At 43.2% G+C, this 24,476-nt stretch overlaps 7 protein-coding genes across 10 annotated transcripts; 3 read left to right on the top strand and 4 right to left on the bottom strand.

The window, feature by feature from the left end:
* Positions 1-40: 40 nt before the first annotated feature.
* On the top strand, positions 41-1,983 carry LOC6534198 (gram-negative bacteria-binding protein 2). The gene is made up of 3 exons (XM_015195015.3): positions 41-1,007; positions 1,076-1,410; positions 1,474-1,983. The coding sequence occupies exons 1-3, from the start codon at positions 146-148 to the stop codon at positions 1,669-1,671; spliced, it is 1,395 nt and encodes a 464-aa protein (XP_015050501.2). The 5' UTR covers positions 41-145; the 3' UTR covers positions 1,672-1,983.
* Positions 1,920-2,717, bottom strand: LOC6534197 (SAGA-associated factor 11 homolog). Its single transcript, XM_002094844.4, has one exon. The coding sequence runs from the start codon at positions 2,566-2,568 to the stop codon at positions 1,978-1,980; it is 591 nt and encodes a 196-aa protein (XP_002094880.2). The 5' UTR covers positions 2,569-2,717; the 3' UTR covers positions 1,920-1,977.
* A 220-nt stretch (positions 2,718-2,937) lies between these two features.
* Positions 2,938-3,588, top strand: LOC6534196 (TCF3 fusion partner homolog). The gene is made up of 2 exons (XM_002094843.3): positions 2,938-3,111; positions 3,173-3,588. Exons 1-2 carry the CDS (start codon positions 3,011-3,013, stop codon positions 3,495-3,497), a joined length of 426 nt encoding a protein of 141 aa, XP_002094879.1. The 5' UTR covers positions 2,938-3,010; the 3' UTR covers positions 3,498-3,588.
* A 210-nt stretch (positions 3,589-3,798) lies between these two features.
* LOC6534195 (charged multivesicular body protein 1b) lies at positions 3,799-4,705 on the bottom strand. Its single transcript, XM_002094842.4, has 2 exons — positions 4,540-4,705; positions 3,799-4,469 (listed from the first exon to the last, which is right to left on the bottom strand). The coding sequence occupies exons 1-2, from the start codon at positions 4,559-4,561 to the stop codon at positions 3,880-3,882; spliced, it is 612 nt and encodes a 203-aa protein (XP_002094878.1). The 5' UTR covers positions 4,562-4,705; the 3' UTR covers positions 3,799-3,879.
* A 379-nt stretch (positions 4,706-5,084) lies between these two features.
* On the bottom strand, positions 5,085-6,871 carry LOC6534194 (probable cytochrome P450 12c1, mitochondrial). The gene is made up of 2 exons (XM_002094841.3): positions 6,409-6,871; positions 5,085-6,250 (listed from the first exon to the last, which is right to left on the bottom strand). The coding sequence occupies exons 1-2, from the start codon at positions 6,831-6,833 to the stop codon at positions 5,101-5,103; spliced, it is 1,575 nt and encodes a 524-aa protein (XP_002094877.1). The 5' UTR covers positions 6,834-6,871; the 3' UTR covers positions 5,085-5,100.
* An 8,235-nt stretch (positions 6,872-15,106) lies between these two features.
* LOC6534192 (mitochondrial dicarboxylate carrier) lies at positions 15,107-16,606 on the top strand. The gene is made up of 4 exons (XM_002094839.4): positions 15,107-15,320; positions 15,370-15,518; positions 15,738-16,111; positions 16,176-16,606. The coding sequence occupies exons 2-4, from the start codon at positions 15,455-15,457 to the stop codon at positions 16,491-16,493; spliced, it is 756 nt and encodes a 251-aa protein (XP_002094875.2). The 5' UTR covers positions 15,107-15,320; positions 15,370-15,454; the 3' UTR covers positions 16,494-16,606.
* Positions 16,607-18,135: 1,529 nt separating this feature from the next.
* LOC6534191 (mitochondrial dicarboxylate carrier) lies at positions 18,136-19,480 on the bottom strand. Of its 4 annotated transcripts, none has more exons than XM_015195014.2 (4): positions 19,108-19,462; positions 18,804-19,062; positions 18,607-18,739; positions 18,136-18,547 (listed from the first exon to the last, which is right to left on the bottom strand). In XM_015195014.2, exons 1-4 carry the CDS (start codon positions 19,307-19,309, stop codon positions 18,224-18,226), a joined length of 918 nt encoding a protein of 305 aa, XP_015050500.1. In that variant the 5' UTR covers positions 19,310-19,462; the 3' UTR covers positions 18,136-18,223. The 4 variants fall into 4 exon arrangements, with proteins under 4 accessions (XP_015050500.1, XP_002094874.1, XP_015050499.1 ...); XM_002094838.4 differs by having other exon boundaries at positions 18,804-19,047; positions 19,108-19,457; XM_015195013.3 differs by lacking the exon at positions 18,136-18,547 and having other exon boundaries at positions 18,624-18,739; positions 18,808-19,062; positions 19,108-19,480.
* Between the last annotated feature and the right edge of the window lie 4,996 nt (positions 19,481-24,476).

Here is a 24,476-nt window from a genome sequence, read left to right as displayed (position 1 = left end):
ATTTTTACATGAGAAGAAAGATTAAAAGCGTATATGCTATACACCAGGGAGTGGAGTAACCCACAGGTTATCATACTGACTGCAGGACTGCATTCTCTAGTAGCTTTCAAGAATCTATATAAAACGGCAGTCTCATTTAGCCGCCATGCGTAAAGGCTGTGTTCTTCTAATTTGGCTAAGTAGTCTTGTTTCCTTTTTGATTGCGCTGAAGGTACCGCATCCAGTGGTAAATGTCAGGGGAAGGGAGGTATCCATAATTCTACCCGGGGAGCTGGAAGGGATCGAGTCACTGTTCTTTCAAGCCGAGTTGGTTGACGGAGAGTGCGATAACAATGCATACTCGTTCGCAAACAAAAGCCCATGGAGTGTGAAGATTGAGATGCGAAATTCCATCGAACCCAATGCCAAACTAAGAATTCAAACTGTGGTGGAGACGAAAAATAAGATTGCAAGTCAGTTTTCGGTGTACAACATCAACGATAAGGGAATTGGCGAGTTACTTGATGGACCTAGTTTAAGCTCGAGTACTGATCTGAGTGATATGATTGCAAAATGCAAGCCTGTTAAGAAGAGTCCTGCAGAAACGTTATCAGAGTGTTCCCATAGGAGCGGCTTCTCCGGCGGTGACCTACTCTTCGAAGACAACTTCAACAACGATCAGAAGCTCACGGATAACTGGAAACACGAGGTAAGGTATCGTAATACCGGCGGGAAGAACCAGGAGTTCGTTGCCTTCGTGGACGATCCTAACAATTCGAATGTAACGAACAACAAATTGCACATATCAATTACCAAAGATGAGAGAGATAAGATTCTTCTGGGCTGCACCAGCAAAAAGGAGGGTCTAGCTAAGAGAAAGGAGTGTGGACGGAGCTCGGGAAGATCGAAACGGGAGCCTTGGGTCTCCAAGACCTTCAGATCCGCCAATATGCACACAAACTTTACCTTCAAATACGGACGAGTTGAGATCAGAGCTAAAATGCCTACGGGTGATTGGTTATTCCCCAGTAAGTAAATGAGTTTATGTTTTGATAGTTAGAAATCCCTACATGATGACTGCTTTTTGATACCTTAGACATTCTTCTGGTGCCGAATATTGAAAAGTCTGACGATGATTTTGTGGATCATATTCGCTTGTACGTCAGAGGCAATTCAGTTCTGCAGGACAAACACCAATCCTCCCTAGCCGGAACTTCTCTGTTTGGAGGGATTGTGGTGTGGAACAAAACAGGATCCGAACCGAATCCAAGTGAGCATTTCGTCATCAGGAACGAAGAGTATTATTATGGGGACGGATTTCACGACTACACTATTATCTGGCAGGCTGATAAAATTATCTTCAAGTTTAATGGCGAGTTCTTTGGCGCAGTACACAATGCGACACTTCTGGAACCATTCCAAAAACATGAGGTAATACCTCTATCTTTAAAAGTTTTTTAATGTTTTAAGATCTCTGTCATCTTTCGATTTCAGTGCCATCTAGTCCTGGGCCTCACCGCTGGCGGAAATGTAAATTTCAATGACGATATTCTGGATATGCAACACAAGCCCTTTTCAAACACCCATCCCAAAGCGGACAAACAATTCGAGGAACTGGCTAGAAACTGGAACTGGACACCACTGGTGGTCGACCATATCCGGGTGTACGCCATTGACAAGGAGGGAAATTAACAAAAACATATTTTCTTTAAAGTTGTGAAATATGACATAAGGGCATTTGATATTGCATTAAGCAATTCTATCTTAAAGTCCTATTTAAATTGTCCTATGAAACCACTTTCTAGTTTTTTTGATATTAATTGATTTAAGATTCCCATTAACTGCTTTTATCTTATACGAAAGGTTACTAGTAATTTTTATCCGAAATAAGACCAGCGGTTAATCACCAAAGTGCCATTTGTTTAGAAAACATTGGTGACTGATTTAAGAGTGTACTTTTATGGCAGAATAAACTACGAAAATGATTGTTAGCAGTGACTAAAAGGTTTTGCCATTGTTCTTCTTGGAGCCGTTGTTCCTTGAGTTCTGGTTGGATTTCTTTCGCCGCTTATCGGACGACCAGTCCACGTCGTCCTCATCATCAGTGCCTCCGGCATTTCCTGCGGAGTGCAGGTGGGCGGATGAGGCACCCTCTTTGGTGGCCAGGCGGCGAGAGGCGATTCGCGACGAAATACGGCCCATGCCCATGCACTTTTCCAGGTGCGGGGCGAAGCGGGCGGCGGCCACCAGGCGATCACAGTTGGGGCAGGTGCAGTCCATTGGCTTCTTGGCCGTTGAGATGCCAAAGATGTCCAGGTTGGGCATCTCGCACATCCGATAGGTCGAGTCCTCCGGCACTCCGTCCAGGGCGGCTAGGTTCCCGGACTTTCGCAGGTGATGTGTCTCGTTGAAGATTCCGACTACGGCGTCATCGAGCAGTGTCTGGAACAGATATTTGGACGCCTCGTCGAGATTCTTCGGGTCCTTGATCAACTCCCGGAAGTGGTTTACAATCGTAGTGCTGGTTGTGGGAACTTGGTTTCCCGATCCCTGAGCTCCTGTCGTCGTCGGCATGTTGGCTGCAGACATACTAGTTGGTGCAAATACTATATCTATTTGCTTCTGGGTGTCTTCCTGTCTGCTCTGGAAGATTTGTTTGGCATGCCGGTTGTTGTTGTGGAACTTAGTTACTAATTGTCGGTTTGTTTAACACGGCTGATTGCAAAATGAGAGGGTTGCCAGGCTGGTGCGGTATAACATATGGGGTATAGTTTTATGGAAGTGCATAATGTCCATTTAATTGTTTTGCATTTGCAAATAAGCGTAAATATTAAAATATAATAGAATAAAATATCTATATTTTGTCATCCAGTTTTTAATGAACTGTTAGTAAATTTAGTTCAAAAAAAGAGCTAGTTCTTTTTAAAATAAATATTAAGTGGCAGCACCTTTTCGCCCATCTGGTCACACTGCGCCATGGCGTAAATAAATGCATTTCTAAATAAATAACTTTAACCAATGTCTGTATAAAATGTTGCTAAATAAGAAGGAACTCATGTACAAACAGCTGGTGGAAAAGCTGTATGACAGGTGCCAGAGGATTCAGGCGGAAAATGAGCGATGTGTGATGAGGTAACCGTCACTTTTGTGCTCCACGAAACGTAAACAAACATGTGCAATGCTCATTTTTCAGAGTAAATGGAATCAAAAAGATTGTGAGAAAGCGCAATCATGATGTGGAGCTTCTGAAAAGACGACTAGATAAGCACGGAGACAACTGGCGATCAGTTCCCATGGTTGCTCCACATCCCAAAGGTAAAACCGAGCAGAAGCGCCGTGGACCGAAGCCCAAGAACAAGCAGGCGGCGGATGAAACAGGAGCACCCGGGTCTGAGCCTGGATCCAGTACTCCAGCAGCACGGAAACCCCGAAAGCAAAAGGCCAAACAGCCACCCATCAATCTCAATCCAGCCATCGCACCTCCGCATCTACATCCACAACCTCAATTGTTAACCTGAACCTAAGAGATTCTATGTATTCTATTTTTAAGATAAAGGCTTTTATACATTTCACTGTAATATTAAGACAAATAAAATCCAAATTCACAAACGAATTATGCAATTATTCCAACAACTGTAATAACAAAGCCTTTAAAACATGATTAGAGTATATTGCATTAGGAAAGCATTAAAATAAAAATCCGTTTGAAGCCATCGCGAACAGCACATTTGCATTTGAAGATTCATGAACATTTTTTAAAATCTTTTGGATTTCTTATCACCTTGTTATGGTAGACATATCAGCATCAATAGACTTTCATTCACTGAATTTATACTTATTTATATTTTGAATGTACTTAATTGCTAAAACAGAAATTCAACGGGCAGGGCTTCGCCGTTTTTATTCGGCCTGGCGGAGACGTGCCAGTCGCTGGGTGAGCTCGTCTTGCTCCTGGGACACGGCTGTTGAGGCTCCAACGGATTGGCTCTGGACTCCACTGGGCAGGTCCATGTTAAGTTCGAGGCCAGCCTCGTCAGCCACTTGCTGGAGCAGATTGTCAACATCGCCCTGGGGCACCGAGGTAGTTACCGTGTCGGACATGGTGCCCTCCATCACCGAGCTCTGCACGTCCAGGTCCTCGAACTGCGATTCAAACTTCTCCATCAGGGAGGAAATCTTCTCCAGGTTCATGCCCTTCATCGCTGCATCCATGGCCTTGACCACACCGGCCATGGAGCCGGTGACCTTGCGGGTGGTGAGGGCGGACTGCACCCGGCTGGCCACTGCATCCACTCGGGCACTCATTCTGAGGTAGTTAACCGCCTGGTTCTTCTGGCGGATCGCATTCTCTGCGTGGATGCGGGCCACATCCATGTTGCCCTTTTGGATCGCCTTCTTGGCCTTGGCCTTCTCGAGCTTCTCCTCTTTCTCACATTTCTTGGAGTTTCGTTCCAACTCCTTTACGGCAAATTTTAGATTGAAAAGGTGCTCTGGGGGCGAGAAAAAGAGGTGTGGGTCAATTGGAATCTTTGTCTGGCGTCATTGCTGTGCTACACTTACTTTCCATGGAACTCGTAGACATGTCGTTACCCAGCTTGATGAATTTACAATGACGAATGTGGAAAAAAGATTAGGTGTTGGTTTGCAACTTCAACGGACGAATTTGATCAATTTACGTTGTTTTTATTGGAGGAGGATTTGTATGAATCACTTCTGTTTGTCAGGATTGGTGTGACCAGACGTGGGGTATTTCCCAGCAACAGCTGTTGCCCTTATTGCCTGCTGTAGAAATTTAAATGGACTGCTACTTTTAAGTCAACTGCTAACGGAGAATAACATTTTTTACATTACATTTACATCTTACATTAACTGAAAGTTCAACTTTTACAATTGCTTAGGGAATCTGTTTTTTAAGTATTGCAGAAAATATGTATTGTTAATACAAAAAATGCGGTTATTTTAAGTCCAATGAATGTTTTTACTTACATTATCTTAAAAAGAAAAAAGTATTTTTTGCAGTACGTATATTTTTGTATTAAATGCTTTAAAATCTAACGTGCTTATACAAAAGCTCCATCGCGATGGAAATATTAAGAATATAGGTATTTGCTTTATCACTTTTCAATATTTCACATCGGTAAACTTGAATTTTAGAGGAATATTGGGCTTGTACAAGAATGTGCACTTAAAGGCATTTTCAGTGGGGTGATTATATTCAATGTGGAAATTTCGCACCAAGTTGGCCACTGTGAGTTCCATTTCAAGATCCACAATCCGTTTGCCCACGCACATGCGTGGTCCGAATCCGAATGGCAAGTAGATGAAGGCACTTAAGTTAGGGTTCACCAGGACATCCGAGCTGTCTTCGCCCTTTTGGCGCAACCAGCGTTCCGGGATGAACTCCTTTGCCCGGGGATATAATCCGTCGTCCTTGAGCAGAAAGCTGTTGGTCATCAGAAGATTGGTGCCCTTGGGGATTCGATAGCCATCGAGAACAACATCAGCTCCGGCGGATCGGGCATTACCAAAGGTGACTGGATACAGTCGAAGCGATTCCTTGATGACTGCCCTCAGATACGGAAGGGATTTCATATCCTCCAAGGAAAATTCTCGATCTAGTGTAGTCAGTTTGCTTTGAACTTCCTCCCTGAGCCTTTGCTGCTTGTCCGGATTTTTAGCCAGGTTCAGCAATATACCAGAGATGGCCGTACTGGTGGTATCAACTCCGCCCATTAGCATGTCCATGGCCAAAACGGTGGCTAGTTTCCTATCGATTTGCAGCAACTGCTCCAGAACACTCTTATGATCGCTTGAATCACCTTCTAACAACTTACGATCTATCCTTTCTATCGCCTGATTTACGTACATCGAACAGGTGTCGAAGATTTCATCCATGGCCTGACTGAACTTCTTGTAGGTGGGTGTGGAGATGTACTTGTATAACGATGGTTTTACGCCCAGCTCGAAGAAGGAATTCATGAGAACTTCAATGTTCTGGAACAGTTTACTGGCCTCCGGCGGCGGTTTGGCCCGCTGGAGCAGTCCCAGTTCTTTGTCAAGGGCCACTGTCGCCACTGACTCAAAGGTCAAATGATTGATGGTATTTAGGAAGTCGCCTGGCACTTCTTGGGATTCCGTGTCCCGCATCTCGCGGATGCGATTCACAAACTGCCGATTGACCCGCTGCATCGGTTTCAGATATATAGCCACATTCCGGTGCTGCATCAGGACGGGATTCACGGCACTCCTAACCCTTCCCCACTCCGGGCCACTGAAATGAAATGAAACAAATTAGTTGGTGTGAGCTACGTATGTGATTTGTTTTAACCAAAAATTAGCATTAGATCAGAAAATGGAAAAAGCTCTAGTTTAATATGCCGAGTCTATTATTTAGTAGTTTTAGGAAGTTTACCATATATTTGAACTCACTTGGTGAACAATCCCACGCAGTCCTTGAAAAACTCATCCTTTCGTTTACTGCGGTAGTGGAGGACGGGTTCGGCGCCACCTCTGACTGGCCACTGACCTTCGGTGCGATAGACCCTCTCAAAGGTTTTCTCATTGAACGAGAACACAGTGGTGGGCATGCCGAATAATCCGGGTATCAGGCATATGTCGCCGAACTGCTTTTTGTACATTCGCATCACATCATCCATTCCCAGTTGGTGGTACTGACCGCCTTTTTGAAAGCCGCGGAATAATTGCCAGCGTGTTGGCCCGGGAATTTCCGTAAAGGGTTTTGCGCTCTCCCATTCAGATTCCAGTTGCTGAACGTAGGATGATGCATCTGGGTTTTTGGTGGCAGCCAGCTGGGAACTGGCCCTCAAGCCGTGCTTTACTGTGAGACGCAACATGGTCAAGATCTCTCGGCGGAATGACTTATCAATGGTAAACAACCGAACACCAAGACTCACTATATATGTATATAGCTTTTAGTTAATTACACAAATATCGGCAACAGCGGAGAGCGGTTTCCATTATCATTGTGCTTTTTCAGAGAGCTTTTTTCTTAAGGTTACTGAGTGTATATACATATGTTTATAAACAAAAATGTTTGAATGCAAGGCAGATAAGATGTATCATCAAAACGAGTTTATATTTGTTATAAAAATAAACCATGTATTTCACATACAGTGGTTAAAAATTGGCTTTCGCATGCTTAATACGTTTTATAAACATATTGCATCTATGTATATAAGTATCTGCCACTTGAAATTCTGTTCAGTGAGATAATCGAAAATAGACTTTTGCCTGAATACAATACGAGTATATTTCTCTAGTGGTTTTATTGATAACCTACGAGTGCCCTAATGGTGTTTCCCTGACTAAGCCCACAAAATCGGTGTCACTGGTATTATCCACGCTGCCGTCTATCAATAAAATATGATTCTAAAACGCTTGCATTGGAACCGAGAGGACAAAGACAAACGCATTCTATGTGCATTTCAAAAACAATAAGCCAAAACAAAAGGGCCAAATCGGCCGTGCATACAAACACTCCAGCGTTGGGTCAAATCCAAAACAATAGGGCGAGGGCTCCATTGTTTTGGCCAACTTTGTGCAGCACTCGACGCTGCCCAGCACCCAGTACCTATCACCCAACACCCATGCCCTCACCAACTGACCAACTAGCCACTAGAATGTATTACATATTAAGTCTGATAACACGTTGCCTGCTTAAATTATAGTCCATTCCCTGTAAAACCACCGCCACGCCCCTTAGACCTGCCGCCCAAAATAGCTAGTGTAAGCTCAATTTGCGGCTACTGCTGAATTTAATAGGGCGCATAACACCAGGTATCACTGTGATTGAAAGCCCCTTTGAGGCAAAGGTACAAAAGGAGAGGATGGCTTACGCCTTATTAAATTTCCATATGCCATGATTTTGGAGTATTAATAATTATTTAGGCATGTAAGTGTCAGATGAAGATGTCCGATATGGATGTTACATACAATATCTAAATTTACAATGATTTCCTAAAAGGCCGAAATACTGTATTCCGAATTAATTAATGTATTTTTGTGCTTCACTCATGCTAAATAGGACTTTTATCTTCAGCTATTAATGATAAAGTGTTCAGGTGGTGGAATATGCAAATTACATAGTCTGATTGAAGAAAGTAGCCACCCCTAAGCTCGAGGACATAAATTGTACACAAATTACACAATTGACCGCCGAACAAGCCGCAAAACTTTGCCAAATTAACTGCGACTGTGGCGCAAACACATAAAAAAGTTTCTACATAAATTGTGTAAATTATTATAAACATTGTTTGGGCCACGCAGCTCGAAAATAAAATGCACAGATTTGTAAACAATATAGAAAATACATTGTTACCATTCTAGTGTGCATATAACTTACGAATTATGGGCCAGTTACAATAAAGGGGAATTACCTAAACAATTGCATTGTATTTTTATGATTTACTCGCAAGTATTGAACATTAATAGTATAGAAAGGAAGTGTACCCGAAGCTATTCTTTTTGCAGTGCACCCCAGAAAGTCATTTGATATTCTATTATTCATCAGCCCTTTAAAGTTAGACCATTAAAGACGAGAGCTGGCTCTCTACGTTCAACAATGACTGGCCCAAATCACAATGTCCGCCCACTAGATGGGCTGGAATTAATTTGCAATAACTCTTCCATTTGGCTGTCATAATCGAAATGTAGCCAAACTGTCACTTGAGTGGAAATGCTTTGACATTATCATAACTGCATCAGATGTTCAATAATTTTCCCTCACTGCCATGCAGACACCTAGAGACCAAAGGCAAACAGCCGGATTTCTTTCTCCTATTCTCCAATTCTATTTCTCCCCTTTTTTTCCAGACTGTGCTCCATCTTTTCCTGCTCTTTATCACGCGCCCAATTTAGCGCCGGAGGGACGAAAGGGCGGTCAATCCGCCCTAGCTATCGCTATCCAGATCCCACAATCGCGGCCCAGACAGTCCCATTCCCAGTGCCATTCCTTTACCAAGTCCCAGTCCCATTCCCATTCCCAGTTCAAGTCCCGCCCATTCTCAAGTCCACAGCCAAAGGCAGGCGAGAGATTAAATCAGCGCAAAGTGCAAACACTGTGTCAAGTGTAGACCAAGCGAAAAAAAAGCGTCTAAGGACACACGCCATCGATATGGCCATGGCTCCTGGAAAAAACATACTCTCAGAGTAAAACGGATAAATGTCAATCAAATTAACTGGCAATGCGATATGCAGCGATAGTGGAGCAGGTACTCCGCAGGGAAGTCCTTTTTCTAAGGATAGCAACTCTCCTTCATAGCCCTAAATTGATGGAGCAGTAAAGGGATTTGCTATTTTGAGTAAACTAAAAGGAATATAGCACTTAAGAGGCTCAGATTATTAATCAAATATCCCACTATCTGCTGAAATACCTAACAACAAGTATCTCATTGCCAACTCTTAATTATAATCCGAACCTAAATAGGATTACACGCCTTGAGCGCGCCGACCATATGGGAATAAATTGCTAATCTGGAATACAAAATCAACACGAAGCACGAGGGGCAAACATTAATTATTGCAGTTTTTATTTAAGTACAGTGAGCTCCTCTGTTTGTGCAAAACTAAAGGCAAACAAGTGTGGAAAACACAGAGTAATTAAGTTGCATATCATGGAGTGAAAGGGAAAACTTTGCTAAATGTCTGTAAACAGGAAATGGGGCAAATAAAGAAAAAAGCATTCATCGTTGGATGAGATTTTTCAACATTTTAAATGCCTGCTGGGGAAGTTGCTCCGCCATGGGGCAACAATTTAAGGCGCATTAACTGCAGGCAAGAGGAAACCATTTCAGATATTCCTCTGATAATTACAAACAGACAGTGGAGAGTCAATAGTGCACTCCTCGTCCTTTATCCTTGATCCACTCCCCCATCCACCCCGCCATCAATCGGGCTCATCAAACGGGCTCTCTATCCGATGACATGGTTCGCCGGCGGCCACGCCCCCTGGTTAACCATAAACCATCGATTGTGGGTCAAATTGCGTTGATGCGACATGGGATCCTGGGATTCTTGGGCCTCTGCCGCCGGATGGTTGACAGTCAACAATCGGAACGGCATCTTCATTATTGGCATAGGGCACGCGTAATTGCTCCACAGTGGTTACTCAACTGCCGAGCTCAAGGCTGACTGAAATTTAATATTCAAGATACCCATATTAGGTAATCAATTTGGTTTTCATACAGTCTGTACGCACTTCGCTTTGTTTTAAAAAAAAAGTACAAATTATCTGTGTAAAAGGGGTATTCAATAATACTAAATACTAATACTAATACTATATAACTAAAAATCTTTTTATATACAACTATGACAAATATTATGTCTGCCAAAGAAGGATAGTGTACTTCTGAAATATATTTCTTTTTCTTACATAAAAATTGGCTATTGATCATTATTTTAAACATTTTCCTAAATGCTTTATGTATACTTCCCATTTATTCCCGCCATAATTAATTCATTAGTTGCACCACCCAATTTGGCTGCTACTTTTCGGGCTAACAAATCTGTCTAATGTGTGGGTGTCCTCAGCAATTAGCCGAAACCCTGCTGAGAACCATCTAGGCTTAGCCCAGACAACGAACACCCCTCGTTTGCCGCCATTGCAGATGCACTGCACCCGGGGGCTAGATGGGTTGCTGGTGGTGCTTCCAGCGGGTGGGGCTGTCTGACTTGGCACCGCCTGTTTTGGGGGCGCTGCACGGCGCGCTGCACGACATAGTTCCATTAAACTTTCCACGATAACGCGCCAAACTTTGCGCCCAGCAAAACTCTCAGTAATTTGCAGGAAGTCGGAGCCCAGCACGCTTCCCACCCAGAAGCCGAGAGGCCGAGCAGCCCAGAAGTCGATGGGAGCACCCTGGCCATAAGTTAGGCTCTGCACTAATCAAGCGCTGCATATCAGACTAAAGGCAGGCCACGGCTGCCCCACTGAGGCATTTATTAATAACGCGAACTTTAAATAACCCGGCGGAACTTAAGGCAGTTCTGGCCAGAAGAGCTGGATTGAAGTCAAGTCGACTCCTGCCGCCCGAACTTTCTGCATTTCTGCATGCCTCGCCCCCCGTCGCTTCTTTGATAATTGCGCATACGCCACGTTGGCCGCACTGAATGCACGGAGCCATGGGGTTTGAGCGCTTGTCTGGGCATTTTCGGAATATCCGGAATTCTGCGGGCTCTTGCCCGGGGTAGTAGGTTTTCTGAGCTGCGGATATCCTGATCGTCTGGGGCTGGAAAGAACTGAAGTTAATTGTTAATATTTATGGGAGGCACCTCGATTTAGCTAAAACACTGGGCAGTAATTTAAAAGAGGTCTGAAGAAGTTCCTTCTGTTTGGTGGAAATATTTTACCCAGCTGCAATCAGGTTAAATGGGAACTGAAGTTTTATTTATAAGAAACTCCTAGAAGTTACTTAAAATTATAATGAAAAAACTAAGAAATAGATATATATATTTAAAGTTAATAATATTTACTTTAATAATTTTAGCCTATTTATCTTTTAATTTCACAATCATAAAAGAAGCTAAAATATTGTAATAAATAAGTAGTTAAATAATAAGTTAATGATATAATATTTTTGTTTACTAAGACGACTTTACAATTAAAATATAATAAGTATGAAAAACAGAATACACCTCGTAAATTGTAGCACATTTTTTAAGACGAGGCCTGAACTTTATAAATTTAAAAAACAAAAAACCGTCTCTCCTCGAGAATAAACGAACTCATGGTAATTTATTTCGGCTTGAAACGGGTTGTTTGGCCAATAACTGCAGTGCATTCGCAGCTGTTTGTATTGGGTGTTTGTATTGTTATTATTATTACGGCACATGTTGCCCTTCTGGGCTTCTGCCCGGGCAGGCAAAAAATGTTGGCCTTATTCGGACCAAGGGCCAACTTGGCTCGCCGGTGCTATCAATCTTTCGCCATGTTTTTTCATTACATTTTTTTTTTTGTAGTTTTTCTTTTTTTTCGTACTTTTGGTTTGTTTGGCTTGCTGCCAGGATGCATTATCGTAAAATGGAATTTAGAATTTTCGTAGCACTTTGCGGGAGCTAAAGTTACTTCGATTCGTGACTGCTCCAGGATCTGGTCCTTTGAGTGACTCCTGCGACAGCTTTGACCAGTTGATTGTCGCCCCTCCGAGGACCTCTAACCTTCTAACCCTGTACCCTCTAACCCTGTACCCTCTAACCCTGTAACTCTTCAACCCCCCGCCCCGTGCTGTTTCCTGGGTCATTTGCACTTGCCACCTGTGATCCCTGTCGGCAGTTGTACCAATGTTGATATTTTGCCCAAAAACATTTTACAAAAGAGTTCAACACGAAAATTGGCCAAAACGAGGCAGCAGGGGTCGGGCGACCAGACAAGCCACAAAAGGCAAAGCAGACCACAAAAAAAAAAAAGATGAAAAAAAACGGATAAACTTGATAGAATCTTCCGACACTCCCTTCGCCGCCTTTGTCACACTCTTCACATTTCCCCCTGCCCCAATTTTCCCTGTTTTCCCGACTCAGTTTGCCAAGTTTGTCGGCTTGCAGCTGCATTACATGTGGTCGGTGCAGAACGGAGCGGAGCGGTGTGGCATCGACAGCCGTTGCAAGCTCTTGTTTGTTATACTTGGCGAAAGTTTGCCATCAGATGCGGGGGCAAGTGTTGCCTGCGGGGGCGTGGTGCGATGGGGCTTAGCAGGACTTGCGGCAAGGATATGCTGGTAGTGCTTTTATGGACTGTTGCATGCGCTGCAAATGTGGCTCAACTAAACTGACCCTATTTTTCACATATCCGTTTGAAAACCACACAACTGCTGTAATATACTAAAAATTTATTAAACATTACCCTGCCAAATTAAACTATAACTATAACTAATAAATATATTAGTTTTCCGTTTTGTTTTATATAGGATGAATTTTCAAATCAAATCTAGATCATTCTGTTGATCCATTAGTAATTCTTAAATCAGATCATCAATCAGAATTTTGTGTCCTTCAATGATTTAGATATATTTGACCAACTAAGTTTTATTCCGATTTTAAAACACCATCAATGGTTAAATGCCCAGCTTAGCTTCAAAACGGTCCACCGAAGATCAGGACCCAAGTTGCCCATCATCTGTTGTCCGAAATGTCCCAAACAACTTCAATATGCAATTTTCTTCGACTGACAACTTTTTGTAGCCTCTTAGTCAGGCCGCAAACTTTTCTAATAACCTAAGATACTCGCAAACAGACACGCAGGGGAGCAGGGACTTCGAAGTTTGGGGTTTGGGGGCGAGGCTGCCAGAATAATGTGTGCCAGCAGAAAAATTGTAGGGCAAAAACAGAGAGCCGAACATGCCGTCGATGTAGAGCCATATCAAATTGACGCGTTATTTCGAAAACTTTCAAGGAGAGGCATTAAATTTGCAAAAGTAAATTTGCAGAGCGAGTTAGCCGGAGTGCGAGCAAGTGCATACGTGATATATTATTTCGCATTACGCGCAAATTGAAAAGCTCAATGAAATAAAAAACAAGAAAGCGGCCATTCCAAACAGAAATAAAGAGCGAGAGATATTCCACTAACGCGTGGAAGTAGGGGCTACGCAAGTTTAACTGCTGCTCCCCCTTTTATGCCCTACAGTTACGACTAACTGTAAACTGAGATATATCTGCGGACGGACGGAATATATGGCTTATTGTATTAGTTTACTTGCGCACTCGGAATTTATGAATCAATTTTTTAGTGTCGGCTCATAAAAATTCAAATAAATAAATTTGTGCGCAAGTTCTATTTGTGCTGTTGTTTTTCACTTCCAGATTGCCGATTTGCAGTGAAATTGCAGCCAGTGAAATAAATGGCGAATTGATTGATTGAGCACTTGATTGATGCCGCTGCGCTTTCAACGCTTAATGAGTAAACCATTTTGCGCCCTGAAAAGTATGCAATGAATACTGCAGTTGGTTAATCATTTAGCTCCAGCCGAAATTTCATTGTTTAAATATTGGATTATGATGTACATGGTCAATCTTCATGCAATCGAGACAATTTATTTAGACTGGAAATTTAAAATTTTTCAATTTTATATATGATTTATAGATCTGAAGACAATTGCTTGTGCGCGTCTATTATTAGTATTAATATTGCTTTTGTTAGTTGGTTATCCCATATATAATTATAAAGCATTCTCCTTTTTTGTGCCGCTCGTAGTTTGCAAAGACAATTAAAAGACCCATTGCTGCACAAAATGAACTACAACTCCACTCAACGTGTACAGAATACCATCCACGAACTTCCCATCCCCAACTTGCCATCCCAGCGAGTACAACTTTTAGTGGCGCCCCGCAGCCTTGCCTCTAATATGTCCAAAAGTTGCAACCAATTTCGAACTGCAGTTAGGTGGTGCACACTCGCATCACCGGCTGATGCCTAATGGCCGTGATAATGCCATGACAACTGTGCGAGCATCGGAGTACTCCCGAAAGTTCTACCATCTCCCGTGGCAGTCTGTCGAGTTCGAAGCCACGGAACTATGCCAAATTACTCAACAACGTGGCAACACCTGCGTGGATGTCGCTCCTTTCCATCCCCGAGCACCGCTTAGAATGTGGGCAAGCTGCGTGGCAACAAAAAGGTGGTCCTGGCCCAATTAGATCGGACTCCTGTCCAGCAATTGGGCAACGTGGTTCATCCTCTTCAGCGGCAGGATGTTGGAAACGTCGCGCGTCAAGAAGGAGTCCCAGAAGTCGGTAAGTGGTAATGAAACGATTGCGAAACAATTAAATTTGGGTTCGAAAATAAATGAGGCCAAACAAGTTGTTAGTTATAAACTCGAGACATAACACCTTTGATTATATATGATTCTTGAAATGATATTTATATCCTTGCAGAAATGGAGACACTTGCGACCATACATATATATATATATTCTTGATCATTATCTTGATCTCCGGATCGGAAAACTAAATCAATAGAAAAATCATTTAATTCATTTTTTTCTCAGCTGATAGATACTGATACCCTCATTAATGCGGTTTTGAAGTCGAAAAAAGTGTAGTTGAAATATAAAAGAAATTTCTGTCTTATCAGGCGGGGTAACGGAAACATTTATGTCCGAAAGCACAGAGAGATGACAGTTTCTGTTTCGGCCAAATACACAAAAGTACACATTCACTATTCTGTCAAATTAACCCCATCCAAAAAAATATCCCTTCGAAACAGAAGAAAAGAAGATTGATGGACAGACGAGCAAAGAGAGTTATAAAGACGAGAAAGTGGCGGACAGGAGTACATACATCAAGCTGGCGATTCGGTTTGAAACCTCCAAAGACGAAGAGATCGAAACGATGTAAGTCCTATAGAGTCCTTTAACTCCTTTAACTATGGAACTTTTCCAGAATACGTCCGCGCTGGTGGAGTGGCGGAGTGGCAGGTGCCGTTGCGCAATGTTTTACGGCACCTTTCGACCTCATCGAGGCGCGAATGGTGGTCATCAAGAAGGACAGGGGCATGGCTTCCAATCTCCAACGGGCTATTCGAACATATGGTAATTATGGGGACAAACTCGAACTAAAACAAAAAACGTCCTAGGATAAAGACAATCGCTTCAGATAGAATTTATCTTCCTTAAAAGTTTGCAATACTAATTTGGCTAAAATAAAAAACAATTAGGATCCGTTCAAAAGGTACACTTTTTAAAGCTCCAATTGAGTGGCAGTTGTATGTGGATTTAGAGCTCGGTTCTGATCGGAAATCCCCTTCCTAGGATTCATTTCGCTGTACGACGGCCTGAGTGCCCAGTTGGTGAGACAGCTGACATACACATCGCTTCGGTTTCACCTGTATGAAATGGGCAAGTCGCACTTGGATGATCCTGATGGCTTGCTGGATAAAGTGCTGGTGGCTGGATTGGCTGGCTGTGTGGCGGGTGTGGTGGGCACACCCATGGAGTTGATCAACACCCGGATGCAGGTGAACCGTGCGCTTCCCAAGGAAACCCGCTGGAACTACCGAAACCTCTTCGATGGACTGTACCGCGTGACCAGAGACGAGGGCTTCACGAAGCTGTACAGCGGATGCTTGCTCTCTTTCATGCGGTCCAGCTTCATCACCATCAGCCAAAATGCAGCCTACGATCAGGTAAGGCTTTAAAAAATGTAACTAATATGAATATATATCATTTTTTATCATGTTTATTCTGCAGGCCAAGCAGATCTACACGGAATGGTTCCATATGAAGCACGACAACACGTTGCTGCACCTGATAAGTTCCGTGACGGCTGCTTTCATCTGCGGCCCCATCATCAAGCCCATTGAGAACTTGAGATACCTCAGGATGGTGAATTCCAGAAGATTGATACATTCCATTTCGTATATGATGCGCTTCGGATCGCGAGGACCTTTTCGCGGTATTGTGCCCTACTTATTGCGAATGGTGCCCAATACGGTCATTACGTTTTTAAGTTTCGAGCAGCTTCGAGTTAATTTTGGGTACATTGAGGAAATTGAGGATGATAAGTGATAGCCAGAAGTAATGTGTGTCAGCAAAAGTATTACCTTTTGTATATTTATTATAATAATTAACACAAAAGAAAGAATTATATAATTTTCTGGTAACAAGAAGCTCACAAGAAATAGTTATTTCAAACAGAGCTATGATTTATGTGGAAATTCGGTTTATTTTTCATCATTTATACTAAATCACACCACTGTCATCTAATTAATTCCCTGGCATTCAGCTCAGAGAGCGTCTATTCAAACATTTGCTGCCCAACCCACTTATTCTAACTTGTGACCTCAAAGACACACTCTCCACTGTCCACTTATGAAATAGTTGGTAGTTTCCCGACTCCTGGCCTCTGTCTATTGTTTATTTGTTGAGCAAACTCGAGCAGAGTCAGGTTAAATAAACGGCGCATGCACCTCATAAGGCATTCAACTTCGCATTGATTGCCCACCGAGCTGCTCGCAAAAACAGGTCAACAGTGCGTATGAGTTATATTTAATAATGCACACCAATGCGAGCTGGCCACGACCAAAACGGCTGCAGAAACACAAACTATGCAAATGATTTTAATGGTGCGCCAAATGTGCCAGCCGAGCGACTAATAACCTGGCAGAAAACAACGACCTCTGACCCCTTGCCCCATGCCTGCAGACATTTGAGGCACAACTCATCGCCGATGCAATCGCAAGTCAGCCATAACTTGGCTCAAAGCATTTATGCAAAACGTGGGTGCCCCGTCTAAGTGTTGGTTTGGGCTAAAAGACTAGTCATGACTAGAAACACTTGCAAAAACTTCGAGCTAAAGTTTATAAAGAAGATTTATACAGGCAATTATGAACGTTTAATTTATGTTCTTATGTTCTGCACTTAAGGAGTGGCTGGTAACTTGTTATTTGTTTTAAATAGATAATATAATATAATGAGGTATTTTAAAATATTTTTGAATAATATTTAACAGTGGCAGTTCGATTTAAGGGCGTGTACGAGCAACTTCTATAGAGCTCTTATTCAGTTTAATTGCGTCGCAGAATTCTTATTTTGGCGCGTTGCCATCGTCCTAAAATTGCCTACTTACAAATTCAATTTCCACAATGATTGCAATCACGATTAAAGGGTAGCCGAGAGTGGGAGTGGGAGTGGGAGTGCGTGTGGAGTAATAGCCGGAGTGTCCTCCATATGCTCGCCAGCCATCCACAACAATGCCGTTCATATGTACGTGCAACATTTACCCACGTTTACGTGACACGACACCCACACAGAAGGCAGTGAGCGGCGCTGGAAGGATGTGTGGCAGGATGGGATTGTGGACTCCGCCAACGCTGTCCGGGCATTGTTGCTCATACGCCTAGTTGTCATCGTGGCGGCATCTAAACTAGAACTACACACACACAGCACGTGCTGGCATTTAGCCCCATCTTCAGTGGCGCAACTGCGTCCGCCATGTCAAGGAGTTGGACAAATTAATGTTCATTAGTCACGTTGCGAGTTGTAATCAATTTATAATGCGACCAGTTGTGGCTGATGTTTCGTTCCGCGGAAGAAAAAGGTTCCTAGGTTCAATGAACCGGCAATTCTGGGTTTTGCTTTAATTTTTAAGTGCTTAAATTCTACTTCTTCTACTCTCCTACAAATTTTGTATACTTAAAAAAGAAAATTGTTTGAATTAAAATGGAAATCTTTATCGTACAAAAACGTTGGTAAAAGTTCACATGGTATTTTTGCCAAATTCCGAATGCACAGTAATCCTACTTTTCCCCTCCCAGGGAGCAAATTCCGAAGTGGAGCCTCAGTTGCTCGTACAAAACAAATAGCAAAGTGGTGGCTGGTGCTTTTCGCACTATAGTTGGCACAAATCCCCGATAGGGTCCCATGATGCCGAAACGCATCATGTGAACGGCCGCTTGGAACACAGTGCGAAATTCGCCGGGTCTGGAGTTCATCATAATGGTCCTCACCACGTCCAGGGGATGAGTGATCGAGGACGAGATGATCGATGTGACAAACGACGTGAGGAAGTGGAGCGGCACGCCGTCATTCGCAGAGGTATTCTTCCGCACTTCCGTTTTGATCTTAAAAGATAAATCAAATATAAATTCACGTTCAACCATTCCAAATATTGGGAACTCACAATATCGTACAGTGCTATCTGGCTGCAGGTGCTTAGAGATGATTTCAAGGCAGCTACCGATCCTCCCTTGTAAAGTGCCCTCCAGCCCTCCTCTTTGGGAATGCGAATGAGGCCATCTATGACATGCTTATAGCTATAATCGAGGCGATAGGAACCCTAAGATTGATGGCGATTATTCGCGAGCTAGTTCAAAATACTTGCGTCGCTTTGACGGCGGCTCCTTCATGTCGGTTTGCATTCGCACGTTGATCAGATCCGTTGGTATACCACAGGCAGAACCACAAGCACCAGCCACACAGCCCAAAATAATCTTTCCTAGATATGAATCCCTATCGACGTACTCCATTTTCTTGCCAGTTTCATACACTATGAAATGGATGTTCGTGCTGGTCATTTGTCTCAGGATGGCAGCCGAGAAGCCATCGTAGAAGCCCCACAGTCCTAAAATCGGCATTACTAATTACTTCATTAAATATATGATATATCTCTGCAGGCTCTTACTTTTTAATTGGTATATCCTTTTGATTGTGCCAAAAATGGAACGTTTCTTCTGTTGAATCTGCATGTGCGTCTTCACGATGTCAATCGGCGCCACCGCGAAGGCAACGCAAATCGAGGCGAAGCCACCGAACCACCAACGCGGCACAAGTCCTTCGGGCACATCAGTGCAGTCGTCAAGGATGTGGTCATCATAAACCGGCATTCCTCCAGATGATCGACGCACTTCCTTTCACCGTGCATTCGGATTCTAGATGGTTCTAGATGGGCCTTAATTTACAAAAATTGGTTTTTGATTGGGGGGGAAAGGCTGATGTGTTTCACTGACAATTTTAACATTATAATATTGTCGCTTTCGTTGTAAACTACATGTACAGATCGGGACTAGGAAGGAATCAGATTTATTGGTCACAGCGTAGTGACGGCAGCCACGTAGTGACGAAGCACAGTTTTTTAACAACAAGAATACCGTGTGAAAGTTATTATTTGTATGTCGACACGACATTTACCTTGTTGGAGCTTAAAAATGCACTATATTTATCCTTTTTTGCAGCCCTAATAGTTTGACTTTATATTTTCCAAAGTAATTTCCCCCATATTCAGAGCCCCAATCAGGGACCTTATTGTATGTCGGCAGAAGGAGGCCAACTTCAATATCTGCTGCTCGCTGATAGGAAGCATCAACTCCGCACTGAACTTTTACCTTCAATGAATTTCAGCAGCGACCGCCCACCGGACACCGCCCATCCAAGGACAGTGGCAGCTTATAAATCTAAACAAGCTCAGTTGCCCAGCTGCATAAGTTTACAGTTACGATTCCGGCACACTCGATACCCAGCAAGGTGGAGACCCCGATGCGACCCGCTGCATTCCAGTGGATCTCCAACGGCATTCCACCATTCCGCCTGCGAAACTTTTCCTCCGCGCGGTTTGGTCGTGCGCACTCTTTTACGCCTCCGTTCCGAGCACGTGCCTTCGTCCTTTTTGCACACCTGCCCAATCACCGGTGGGTGCTGCACCACCCACCACCCACCACCAACCACCCAGCAACCTCCAACCCATTTGCAGCACCCGCAGAGCTCTCGGAATGGTTTCCCCGCTCGCTGTCCCGATGACATAATAAACGAGGTTACCAGCAGCGAACTTGCTCCTCTACTTTGTGCTGGCCCAAGTTCTCACTTCCTCATCGATTGCACACACTGCCAGGGGGTCCTTTGATTTTTCCGCGAGCTACAGTCTAGAAACGATGTGACTTTTATCAATGTTTGATGTAAGATGTGCTATACATTTAAGATAAAACATTTGTTATCATACAAGTAAGAGGAATAAAATTGGGTGGACTGATGTTGTTTATTTCGAATCAATGTCTTACATTAATTTTATATTTAAAAAATTATTAAATTGTGTGGAATGAGGTTGCTTATTTCTTTTTTAATTTCAGATTTAATCAACTATGTCTTTATACACCAAATGCGAATGTTGAAAATATAATATGAACGTACTTTTAGTTACTCCTTGTTTAAAAGAATTACTTACTTTTTTCTCATGTGCAGCAAATAGATGCTTTGATTTCTGATCTCTGTGCATGGATTAAGCGTCTTTTTCAACCTAAGATAAAATAGTTTAAGAATATTTTACTCCCGCTGGCTACCTAAAAATGGTATATAATGAAAACCATAGGGTATTTCCCCTATCGGGCCGCACGAATGTGAGTTACTCCACTTTTTTGCTCCTCAGCTAATGTCGGACATTTGTCGCTGTCCTTGCAACCCATCCTATTTTGCATACTCGACACGCTCTGTCGGACCTTTTCTGGCGGACCTCCTCTCCATTTTGCCAATTTTCGGCACCATACCGATTCCACTCCGCTTCGTGTGCATTGACAAGTTTTTGTCACGTTTTTTGGATGGTGGTGGAAATTTGAGAAACTTTTTCGCAACACGCACTTATCAAAAGTGGCTTCGACTTTTGTGCCAAAAGAGTAAATGAGGCGTCTTCAGCAGCTGGCGAGGTGAAGGGTTGTCGGAGCAGGTCAAGCACCTGACCAGGACAGGCCCAGGAGAAGGCCCAACTAACTTTTCTAATTAAATTCTACGAAAATAAAACCACAACACACACTCGTCCGGCAGCGGAAGCTGAAAAGCAGTTGGCAAGTTGACACTCGCTTATCATTTCCGTTTCCGGCAGTCAGAACAGGACAATCATATGACGTGCGCTCTTTTTTCTTGTACAGGGTATTTGAGAGGTATATAAGTAGTTGTAAATGTATATCATAAAAAAATAGGATTACAAAAAATATTTTCCTTCTATAAACCCTTTATATTAATTCCTAAGCCAACTTAAGTGGCAAAAAAAAATGCCCTTAAAAATTCGAAAGAATTCAACCATCCGAATGCAGTTAAAGAGGTATTTCAAGGCAGTGACAGCATGTTGTACGTTTTTTGTCCCAATTGCAGCGCTGCAGGACTTTCATGTATAATGAGAGGGAAGGACCACAAGGAGGTGACGAAATGAGGGAACATTTTAATTGTCAACGCCCAGAGTGTTTAAGTGGCTCGAGAATGCGATTGCGATTGCAGCTCGGCAGTCATTAATTGGCATTACCAGCGGGTGACAAACTCTTTCTCTGTCTCGCACTTCCGCCCACATACACACACACACACACACACACATGGGCTGATGGATTATGCTTAATTGCAATTCATTTGATATTGACACTTTGGAGTGGCTCTCGTCCGGTTTTCTGCTCCTGCCTACTCGAAGACGCGCCTGGCCATGCCAAATTGTCATTGATTAATGTCAACACGACTGGGCGCAGTGAGTGAGTGGGTGGTGAACACCAAGAGTTGTATGTATATTCGAGTGCAAAGCAATTAATTTCCCGAATGCACTCGAACGGAAACTGAAGAGCCGCCGCCACACATACGATTACAGGGAGTGTGTATTCGACCCCAAGGTTTCGGGCAACTCCAAACGAGTGCTGGATGGTTGGTTACTCGTAATCGCGGCTTGGCATGCCAGCTGCATATCATCCAGCGCATTATGATCCTATGGCGTGCCCCAACTGTTTGGTTTGCTAGACGATGCCCCCTGGCCAACCCATCAGCAGTCACCCATGATAATGAGGCATGATGAGGAAAGATGTTTTGTGCTTTGGCTGATTCCATGTGACAAAAAGTAACCAACTGATAGGAGGAACAACTGTGCTATGCTAGTTCTACTGTTTAAGTGTTGATACAGCATGATTGGTTTGATTTGAGCATTAACTATTAGTGATTTATTATATTTGACCTCGTATAGGTAATAATCTCTGAGAAATGGTCCAAATTCCAACGATAGAACATTGAAGTAACTCATTTAAAAGAACCTAGATAGTAGATAGTCTTCTTGTTTTACAGTTTTCTGTTGATTTTAAAGCACTGCGACCTGCAACGATCCCTTTTCAAGGCGCATACCCTTCGACAGGTTGCAATTAAATCAGGCAGCTAGATCGCTTTACCTTGGTTCAAGTGGCGGCTGGAGAGTTCGTTGTCCCAGCGCCAGCTGCCAACAACAGTTGGCTGTTATTCTTACCACTTAAGTGGGCCCCCAGGCGGCAGGACGACACGACGAGGACGGAGCTCCGCTGCATTCCAAATGTCAGTCAACCTACGATTGCCGGCAGCCGCAGCGCAGGCGGCAGATTTTCGCTGCATTCGTCCGCTTTGCCCTGCTTTTACCCGCTTTTCCTTCGCTTTTCCTTTGCTTTTTTCGCAGTGCGCTTTGCCATCGCATGGCAGTTTTCCTCGTGGCGCTGCAACGCGGCCGGATGATGAGTTTTTAATACTGCTTTGTTTTTGTCCGCCTGTCATGTTTAGGGGACTGGCACGCAGCTTTCCCGGCTGTCAGCCTGTCGGCCCAATTTCGAAACTTACTTTCCCGGTTTACCCGATTCCCATCCGATACTCGTGCCAAACTGTTGCCAATGCGTAGTATCGTGGCAGTGTGGCAGTGTGGCAGCGTGGGAGCTTATGTTGACGCGAATGTTTCCGCCTCTTGCCAGTTTCCGTCGCTGGGTGGGAAAGGAAATGGCGCAGAAATCTGGGTGGGCAGAAATCAATTTCTCTTCGGACTGTGGACTGCGGACTTCGGACTACGGACTTGGGAGTCCTCAATCCAACCAACTGTGCCTCGAACTCTCAAATGAACTCAAGTCGAGCGAACCGAGTCCTAATTCATCTGATCAAGTATGCAGCGAGCAGCTTGAGCTGCAGGAAAACTTTTACATCGAGTTAATTTACATTGTAATTTCCAATTGATGTCCTTGGCAAGGAAGCGAAAAAAAAACGGATTTAAGTGGCAGAAATCCGGGAAAATGCCGAGGATTCGGCCAATACAAATACATAAAAGTTGCAATTTGCATTAATTATGCAAAATAATTCGCGTTGACCCATCTACGAACCAGCCTGACTCCCCCACCAATATTTATAAATTTTATGCGTCGTTAAATGTTTGGTCGGAATGGCTTTGCTCAACCCTTGAGGGCTTTGTTCCGCTCTTTTGCGACCGTTCAACTGGAAATTATGCAGAACGTCAAGTCCTAAACTTTCTCCGATGCTTGTTGATAATAAAATTGCGGCCAAAACGTTTTTTCGCATTGTCCTTTGATTGGTTTTACGACTATTCGTTGACTTCCATATTTAAGTATTTATCCTATAATTTAATGCCGTCTCATTTATAGACCTTTACTTAGTGAAGATCGATGTCAAAGAAAGTCGATAGGGCTAGTATATGTACACTTTCTCTATATTCTTAAAACTTACCAGACACTCTTCTTAAAATTTGTTTATATAATAAGAGTCCTATTTCATAATTATGTATATGTTTTTAGTATTACATCAAAAGAAAGAGAGAACGACAGTCGAGTTCTTCGACTATCAGATTCCAGTTACTCAGGTTGTGCAGCTCAAAAATATAATTATATATCTTGCATATATCAAAAGTGTGCAAATGTAATTTAATTTCTACTATTTGCTCATTTGTGATTAATGCACTATTAATGCACATTGAGGACTTAGCTACTTGCCTCTTTTTTTTAATATTGAAACGATGTCATTCCGTGAGCGAATCCTGGTGGCTTGTTGTGCTGATTAAAGTAATTTCCTGCTGTGAGCAAGTACTTGTGATTATGTCCATCCGCGGGCTGCTCCACATCCAGCCACATGCCCATCATGTGGGTGTTCCTTATCCACCAAAGAGCCAAACGAAAGCGAGTTACAAACATGGCATCCCGTACAAGGACACGGGAATACAGAGTCAAGAACAGGGGACAGCAGCTGATGGTTTTTCCCCACCTTTCGTGCCACTTTTCTTTTGCATTCGCCCGAAACAAG

This window comes from Drosophila yakuba, chromosome 3L (assembly GCF_016746365.2).
Source record: "Drosophila yakuba strain Tai18E2 chromosome 3L, Prin_Dyak_Tai18E2_2.1, whole genome shotgun sequence".
NCBI lineage: Eukaryota > Metazoa > Arthropoda > Insecta > Diptera > Drosophilidae > Drosophila > Drosophila yakuba.
This window is presented reverse-complemented; position numbering and strand designations above follow the sequence as displayed.

Bases quoted from the DNA above. Each gene is read 5' to 3' on its own strand.
- LOC6534197 (XM_002094844.4), bottom strand. From the start codon at position 2,568: ATGTCTGCAGCCAACATGCCGACGACGACAGGAGCTCAGGGATCGGGA.
- LOC6534191 (XM_015195014.2), bottom strand. From the start codon at position 19,309: ATGCCGGTTTATGATGACCACATCCTTGACGACTGCACTGATGTGCCC. The intron at 18,740-18,803 runs GTATTTTGAACT...CCTCGATTATAG, and splicing joins CCGCCGTCAAAGCGACGCAA to CTATAAGCATGTCATAGATG. The intron at 18,548-18,606 runs GTGAGTTCCCAA...TTATCTTTTAAG, and splicing joins AGATAGCACTGTACGATATT to ATCAAAACGGAAGTGCGGAA.
- LOC6534194 (XM_002094841.3), bottom strand. From the start codon at position 6,833: ATGTTGCGTCTCACAGTAAAGCACGGCTTGAGGGCCAGTTCCCAGCTG. The intron at 6,251-6,408 runs GTGAGTTCAAAT...ATTTCATTTCAG, and splicing joins TGCGTGGGATTGTTCACCAA to TGGCCCGGAGTGGGGAAGGG.
- LOC6534195 (XM_002094842.4), bottom strand. From the start codon at position 4,561: ATGTCTACGAGTTCCATGGAAA. The intron at 4,470-4,539 runs GTAAGTGTAGCA...TCTCGCCCCCAG, and splicing joins GTCTACGAGTTCCATGGAAA to AGCACCTTTTCAATCTAAAA.
- LOC6534196 (XM_002094843.3), top strand. From the start codon at position 3,011: ATGTTGCTAAATAAGAAGGAACTCATGTACAAACAGCTGGTGGAAAAG. The intron at 3,112-3,172 runs GTAACCGTCACT...CTCATTTTTCAG, and splicing joins AATGAGCGATGTGTGATGAG to AGTAAATGGAATCAAAAAGA.
- LOC6534192 (XM_002094839.4), top strand. From the start codon at position 15,455: ATGGTGGTCATCAAGAAGGACAGGGGCATGGCTTCCAATCTCCAACGG. The intron at 15,519-15,737 runs GTAATTATGGGG...TCCCCTTCCTAG, and splicing joins ACGGGCTATTCGAACATATG to GATTCATTTCGCTGTACGAC. The intron at 16,112-16,175 runs GTAAGGCTTTAA...TTTATTCTGCAG, and splicing joins AAAATGCAGCCTACGATCAG to GCCAAGCAGATCTACACGGA.
- LOC6534198 (XM_015195015.3), top strand. From the start codon at position 146: ATGCGTAAAGGCTGTGTTCTTCTAATTTGGCTAAGTAGTCTTGTTTCC. The intron at 1,008-1,075 runs GTAAGTAAATGA...TTGATACCTTAG, and splicing joins GGGTGATTGGTTATTCCCCA to ACATTCTTCTGGTGCCGAAT. The intron at 1,411-1,473 runs GTAATACCTCTA...TTTCGATTTCAG, and splicing joins AACCATTCCAAAAACATGAG to TGCCATCTAGTCCTGGGCCT.